Source organism: Austrofundulus limnaeus, unplaced genomic scaffold (assembly GCF_001266775.1).
Source record: "Austrofundulus limnaeus strain Quisiro unplaced genomic scaffold, Austrofundulus_limnaeus-1.0 Scaffold238, whole genome shotgun sequence".
NCBI classification, from domain to species: Eukaryota; Metazoa; Chordata; class Actinopteri; order Cyprinodontiformes; family Rivulidae; genus Austrofundulus; species Austrofundulus limnaeus.
The window spans coordinates 448,333-456,431 of record NW_013952640.1 but is presented as its reverse complement, the minus strand read 5'-3'; the positions used below and the strand labels follow the sequence as shown (position 1 = coordinate 456,431).

Genomic DNA, 8,099 nt, shown 5'->3' with positions numbered 1-8,099 from the left:
ACCTTCAATCGTGATCAAAACAACCAGCTTTGAAGCTCCATTAAGTTTTTAAAACTTCTGATGAGAAGTCTTTTATTTTGAAGAGAAGGTCGAACCCAATCTGACTCTCTCCTTCAGACRGAAGCAGATCTCCGGAGACGCTGAAAACCAAAACTTTGGAAGTCTTACTGGAAGTAAGGGACCTTAATGGAGTTTCTTACCAACCTGGGTGAATCTTCCTAACGTTTAACCTGACGGTCCACACCTCCAGGTAACAGCTGAATGTTTTGACAAGTGTACCGGAGTTCGGGCTGACGTGTCGAAGAGACCCAAAGTGTTCGTTCTGGTTTCCTCACATATTGATAAGTTAAACGTTAGGACTAACATTCCTCCTTTCCTTCTATCTCTTAAACTTAAACCTTGCCGTATAAGTTTAATGTACCTGCAAACGTCTGGTTTATTTAAGACCTTAAACCTGAAGTTCTGCTGTTTCTGTTGGAGTTATCGTATCGACATTAATTAGTGTGGAGACGTACCTGTTTTTRTTGATGTTTAAACTCACAACACAATTTGATTGTCCACAATAAGCTGTACATTAGTAATTTATTTGATTCTGTAAATAAAAATCATTTATTTTAGATCAACTTAAATTCCTGAGTACGTCCACTTATTGTGTGGTGTTCTCATATTTACACTGAGAAGGTGTTTATTCCTTAGAACTCGTGATTTTCTATAACAGTGGTTATAAGAAGAGTAGGTTACCCTACACACATTTTGCAGACTTCTCATTTTCTTTCAGCTCCATATATATTTGACTTTTTATTCATGTGAATTTTTTTGCATTAAAGTGTCTTTAAAGTGAAAGAAACTTTTAATGAGTCAAGTATGAGCTCCGCTTTCTTTTTAGGTTTTACCAACAAATATGAGGATGAGAAGATGTTTGCAGCTGCGATTCGTCAAGGAACCAAAAGGATTTTCTGTCACAGACGTTTCCTTTTTTAGACAAGTTTTAAAAGAATCTGGGTATCAATCGAGTGTTTCCACAGAAGCCGAAGGAAAAAAAAAAAGGTTGGCATTCGTGCCAATGGTTAGATGTTTGTTAAAGACAAAACAAAATATACAAGATCACCCAACTGTCAGCGCAACAAACAAAGCAGCACTTCAGGTTGTTCCTGCTGACTTGGAGTTAAAATATTTCTGTTGCAAAGAATGGTTTGGTTTCATGTAGCCTTATTCATAATTTTGTATAATATGTAGCCGAAACAAATGATATATTTTTGATTGTAGAGGAAACCGTGCTTCATCTGTTTTTAAAGCAAMAAGTCAATAAAACAAAATAATTTGTTTTTTCCACAGTTGCTCCATCCTTTTTAGGCCCAAACACCAAAGGCCTAGTCAAACTGCAGTGTTTATCATTATTTTTCTTCTGTCTTATGACAGATTAATAAAACGAATTGAATGGAAAGGCCTGAAATTCAAGGGTCAAAAAAGATGACAATGTACTCATTTAAAGGGCTTCTGCACCTGCAAAGCATTCACATTACATATGAACAGCAACAAAAATCTCTTGGAGGTAAATTTTATGTTATATAATTTAAAGCAACAAGTCAAYAAAGAAAAAATAAATTGTCCTTTTTAGGCCTGATTACAGGCAGTGGTATGAAGACCAATTGGAACGTGTTTATTGCTATTCTGTCCCACAGCAGTTTAGGTGCCCTCATAAATGATAGGTCCTGAAATTTAGCACGAGTTAAGAGTGAAGTGGCTTTGACAAAAGGCTCGATAGCACCTCCCAGTGTTTCAAATCACTTTTTATGAGTTACATTTTTTTGTTTATCATTTTAAAATGATTTGCGATCATTTTAACTGTCTTTAATGCAAATTCACTTAGTAATTGTTTCTAACACAACAGACACATTGTTTATGCGTTTTCCAAAGAAACCAGGAACTACAAATTTGAACATTCCTGTTGGAGGACTGTGTTTCTGCCTTGTGGCGGCTGGCAATGTGACGATGATGGTCTTTGTTAAGGCAACGCTACAACAGATAAATAACAGAGAATGCTTTAACCTGATAATTATTATCTCTCAAACCTGACCGAAGAGGCGTCAAAGAAAGGGAGATAAGAAGCCTTATGGTCTGGATAAAGAGGAAGAGGATCCAAACCCTGTTATTACAGCTCTGAGTTTTCAATTTCCTCTTCTCGGTTACTGATAGTTGTCTTTAGAAGCATGAGAGAGTGAAGTTCTTTACTTGATTCTCAGCAGCTGTAAGAACTCTGAGAACGAAACAGACTTTTGTAAAATGAAGAATGAAAGCRTTTCACCATCTGATTTCCAGAAAGAGGAATGTTTCACATGCTGGTTTGTGTAACACCTTGTGGCACACAACGTGTTACCTAACAAGCTCCTGCAACAYTGGGAAGTACAGTCGGGGTGTGTTTCCATCCTATACAGCAGGGGTCCCCAAACTTTTCCCTGTAAGGGCCACATAACTTTTCCCTTCTCTGGTGGGGGGCTGGAGTCAGTTTGTAACAGAAAAATTGTGACTATTGCAGGTGTGCCTAAATGTAAAAAAATATTGTTTTCCAGAAAGCACAATCAAATAACCCTCTCTGGGTTCTTCACAGTATGTATTCTGCTGAGCTAACAGTCCACTTTTTAGCTTTGAGAGTTTGTTTGCTCACATTTGGCCTTGCAAGCTRTCATMCTTGTCTTTGTGACGGAATTCATAGTGTCGCTGCAGACTGTATTCTTTGAATACCGCCACCGCCTCTTGACAGATGAACAAAAAAAAATAATTGTCCACTGCAGCTTAAATGCCCTGCATTCTGAATCAATTTTTCTCTTACCTAATCTGTTCACCATTATTCCGTTCTCTCTYTGAGAGGGGCGGGTTTAGGATTTTTTTCTGGGGGTTGCCAGATAGGGGCACTGACAGCAGAAGGGTGGAACAGAATGTCATGTTATATGTGTGTGTGAATGAAATAGTTACAAACTATTAATAGTTAATAATGAAAATAGTTCATAACTAAGGAACATTTTATTGCAAAAGTCCAACTTTTTAATCAAATATAAATACACATATATGAAAAAAACCTAAATGCTCTCTGGTATTGTTCTGGGGGCTGGACCAAACGGGGAGGCGGGCCGCATTCGGCCCGCGGGTCGTAGTTTGGGGACCACTGACATACAGTCTTTTAAAAAGTGTTAAAATGTTTGTTTTTTAATACAAACTGACAAAAACAAATGTTAAGACCCTGTCCCACAATTAAAAAATGACTGGAAGGGTCTTTTGGAGGTATACATATGATAATACTAACAATTAGATTGTCCATAGTGTTTCCCAAAGTTGGGGTCGGGACCCAAAGTGGGGTCCCGAAACATCAAGGTGGGGTCCTGAAAAGATTTTCTGAATTAATGACATTTTGGTCTTAGTTGTTACAAAGGAGTGAGGTTAATATATTTAAAATGGATAAATGTAGTATAAAAACATTGTTACTATGCCCATGTTTAGTTGACCTGATACAAATGTTTATCATCCAAAAATAGTTGGGGGTACAGGTCTCTGCTACTGTTATTTTGTGGGTCAAAAGCTGAAAAGTTTGGGAACCACTGCACTTTGGTTCCTAAAGTTGGGCTTGGGACCCAATTATGGGTCATGAAGCACCTTGGRTAATCTCCAGAAATCAATTTAAAGGGTAATAAAATAATTGCTGATGTAATATTTTCCCTATAATTATTACAAAAACACAAAATAAGTATAAATAAGTATTTATATTGGTGTACGAGCTGTTTAGATTGTCAAAAAGCCTGTGTTTTCAGGGTTATTAACAAAGTTCGTGTACTCAGACCAGTAATATTTGGGGTCACAAGTTTTTGCCATGRATATTTTRTGGGTCAGAAGATCGAAAGTTTGGGAGCCACTGGTCTATATAATCTGTGATAATTTATTCATAACAAAATTACCACAAATCGGCATAAGTTGTCTAAATCATTGCAGTGTGACAAGAACTTTAGAGAAATCTAGAAAAATTACAGGACTGGAGAAAGCTGCATTCTTGTTTTGTGTTTTCACTCTGTTCATTGACAGTTTTCTTTTTTTTTTTTCACGCATGCTCTCCCTGCGGGATCAGGGCCTTGTCCTCAGGCGGCTTTGTTCTGGTCGGTCATGAAGAAAGTGTGGAGGTRTAGATAAGGACCAATAGCGCCGCTGCTAATCTAGAATCTTGAAAGGAGTCAGCTGAGGTGGTTCATCTGATYAGGRCGCCTCCCTTTGGAGGTTTTCTGCAGGGAAGATCACCTGACGAAGACCCAGAACTCACAGGAGGGATTATACCTCCTCTCTGGCCTGCTTTGGAGAGTGTCACTGGTGAGAGGGAGGTTTAGGTCTCTCTCCTGGACCTGTTGCCTCCGTATCCCGACCACAGATAAGCAGTAAAGATTCCCCTAAATTCCCTTAAGGTACATGCATTGCCTTGTGTTCATTTTGTAAATTTTATTCAACTTACATTCATTTTCTTCTCAGAAATATCAGAAGGAAGAAAGAACCAAACCGCTTGACTCTGTCCACATTTGGGTCCTTCAACTACTTAATCAACCAAGTGTAAAACATGATGCTGTTTTAGTTCTGCCCCTGAAATCAGTGAAAATATTTGACACTTGAATTAATAAATGTATTTGAAAACCAATAAATATGAATCCTAATTGCACCTTTTTTCACAAGTTCTACAGAGAAGCAAGTTACAGCATTGCAAAAATGATGACATACCTGTGTAATAGCATATTTGGGAAGGAAACAGGATATTGGGCCAGCTCTTTTAAAAAATACTTTTCTTKTTAAAGAAAGCAGCGCAGGATCATCTGGATGTCAGTGGTCTAACAGGTTTTCTGTCAAAACAGCAAAAAGGTGAGTCCCTGAAGTGATTTATTTTTAAACCATAATAAAACAATGACTGTGACTTATTTAAATCAAGTTTAATTAACAGTTTGTGAAGAAGACAGTGTTTTGTGTAAAAAACATTACTAAGTGGCATCACTGTTTGGKTTTTTCTTCCTTCTCATATTTCACTGCTTTAAAGTCAATCAATGTTTTTACATCATATCAGGAAAAAGTCAAATTATCTGATTTAATTATCTTTTAACGTTTACGGAAACATTTGGTCTGACTATACCAAATAGTTATCRCCCTGACCATTATTACCAGTAAGAATCGCTGTTAAAGTGCTGAGTCTGCTAATTAAAGCTGACATTTATGGGAATATATGTTTCTGATTAGCAAAGCTGTTGCAACTAGTATGGAAGGTTGAGCTAAAATCTGGTGCTAACTGAAAGTCCTACCCAACAAATACTATGAGCTTTAATAAAACACAAGAAATTGTTTTTTGAAACTTTGCTAATACAGTATCCAGGGGCACCAACCTTGATTGTTAGCAAAATATCGAATGAACCAATGGACAGATGGCAAGTTTTGAATTGAGCGTAATTTCATTTAAGTTTGCAGATATTTTCCGTACACAAAGACATGTATTATCAACCAAAACAGACAATAAAAAAGCATTGTATTTTCCTTTTTTATGTGGCAAAACTAGACTTTGGAAACATGTGACCACTTTTCATGTTTTTTTTTCCATTTTGTCAAAAAATATACACTGGTATGTGTTTTTCCAGTTGATGTATTCGTTTATTATCAGTCTGTTTTCCATCCACAGCCATGTCCATCTCCTTTGAGATCGAGGACTTTTATGACACAAACTCTACTGCCCATTATGACCTCAATCCAGACACATTTTCCTGCAACCCCAAACATGTGGATCCCACGGTGGCACTGATCTTGTGTCTCGTCCTCATAATCAACTTTTTACTGGCAGTTCCAGGAAACGTGCTGGTGGGGTGGGTCATCATCAGCACCCGACAGGTTCTGACCTCATCGGACGTCTACTTGCTCCACTTGACGCTGGCCGACGGTCTGATGGCTCTGACGCTCCCGTTTTTCGCTGTAGAACTGATCCAAGGGTGGCTCTTCGGCGGCTTCATGTGCAAGTTCCTCAACCTCGTCTTGGAGGCGAACTTCTACACCAGCATCATCTTCCTGACCTGCATCAGTGTCGATCGGTACCTCGTGATCGTGTGTGCCAACGAGTCCAACCGGAGTCACCAGAGGAGGTGCAGCAGGCTCCTGTGTGTGGGAGTCTGGGTCCTCGGTTGGGCCCTTGCTCTGCCTGCACTTTTTCACAACGTCGTAACRGTTAAGGACAGCAAGTCCGAGAGATTTGTTTGCATGGAAACCTTTAACATCGGCCGTGTCACCAGCTGGAGGCTCGCCACTCGCGTGTTCCGCCACGTTTTTGGCTTTTTGGTCCCTCTGGTGGTCATGATGGCCTGCTACAGYGTCACCATCGTGCAGCTGATGCGCACCAGGGGTTTCCAGAAGCACCGGGCCATGAGAGTGATCATAGCCGTGGTGGTTGCGTTTCTGCTGTGCTGGATGCCGAATCACATCACACTGTTGGCCGACACACTGATCAGGGTCAAGCTGATCCCGTTTGACTGCAGCTCGAGGATGTCGGTGAACTTGGCTCTGTACTTGACCAACACCTTGGCTCTGCTCCACAGCTGCATCAACCCTTTCCTGTACGCGTTCGTGGGGGAGAAGTTCAGGAAGAAAATGATGCTTCTCCTGCAAAGGAAGCTCAGACAGAAGAGGACGTCGGGGTCAACGTTCAGCAGGTCAACGTCTCAAACCTCAGAGGGAACTGGGACTTTTCTCTGATCGCTCAACAAACATTTTCTTGCGCAAAAAGAAAAAGCAGATCAGTTTATTCTCTCCCAGGAAATGGGAATACATGTTCCAGTTGTTGTTGCTTCCACCAGTTTGGATCAGGTGATACTCTGCTGCCATCTATTGAACTTGCTCCTGTTTTACCTCAGTTTCCTCTGACCATCAAATTTGTGTATCAAGTTATTAAAGTAAACATATGATGTTTTAAATCCTTCTTTTTCACATTTAAATCATTCAGTTTGGGTCTGTATAAAATGGAACTGCAATACTTTGGTCTGAATTTCTTTTTGTTGTACCACAAGCCCCTCTTTAACCCTTTTCCTGATGTGTGTCTCAAAGCAGCTCATTCCTTTAAATCCACACGAGGAGCTTCACGCCCTCCCCCCTCCAGCTTCCAGACCTGTTCATTCTAGTTTGATAGAGGGGTTTACAACTATATAGCGGTGCAGAAACGTTTTATTTACCAATTTAAAAAAAGATGTCAACAATAGAACACTTGTCCATCCAGCCTTACATGAAGCCAGAGTTTGACCCAGAGCCAGAGGAGAATGAAGATCAGCAAATTATAGTTGGTAAGTCCAGACTTTAATTGGCAGTTTTATCACAAATACTTTCACATAATAGTTCAGGAAACTCTGTAGAAAATAGAGAAAAATGAACGAGTTGAAAAATCTGATCCTAACAGAATATAAAGATATATTTGAAGCACAAACATTTCTGCCTCCTAGAGACACAACAAACTGTATAACAGCTAAAAAAGTGGATTTTGCATGATGTATCCCCTTTTAGCATTGCATAGCTTTCAATTGATAATGCGTTATAATGAATTTGAATAGATAATAATTAATAATTATTGAATTTTAATACTATTGTTTTTATTTCCTAATAAAAATTGTCTTCGAATAAAAATGTTGCAGTGATTTAAATCTTATTAAACATCAGAAACACATTAGCCTGGTAAAAACCAGCCCCTTGTTCTCCGATTTGGGAAACTAGAACTAAGCGGAACTGCGTAGGAAGGCAGGGGCCAGACTGGAAACACATAGTCTGGAGAGGAAAGCCTCAAAACCTGAGATGGCTGCAGCAGTTCCTTAATGAGGAGTGGACCAAAATATATGTGGACAGGTGCAAAAGTCTCCTAAAAATTTAGAGAAATCACTTTATTGCCTCCAAAAGTCATGCAACAAAATGTTAAGTTGAGGCAGTGGTTCCCAAACATTTCTCTTTGTTATGGGAAAAATGTCAATGCCAACAAAATGAGTCAAATAGGGCAATGATACCAAACCTTATCATTTTCTGACAAACGTTTTATTATTTTTCTTACAATGAAAATTTAATTA

The 8,099-nt window shown here is 39.1% G+C and overlaps 1 protein-coding gene across 1 annotated transcript; it reads left to right on the top strand.

Annotated features, from left to right (window-relative positions):
* Window positions 1-4,836: 4,836 nt before the first annotated feature.
* Window positions 4,837-6,997, top strand: LOC106525716 (C-X-C chemokine receptor type 1-like). The gene is made up of 2 exons (XM_014020041.1): window positions 4,837-4,887; window positions 5,690-6,997. Exon 2 carries the CDS (start codon window positions 5,692-5,694, stop codon window positions 6,748-6,750), a length of 1,059 nt encoding a protein of 352 aa, XP_013875495.1. The 5' UTR covers window positions 4,837-4,887; window positions 5,690-5,691; the 3' UTR covers window positions 6,751-6,997.
* Window positions 6,998-8,099: the final 1,102 nt, after the last annotated feature.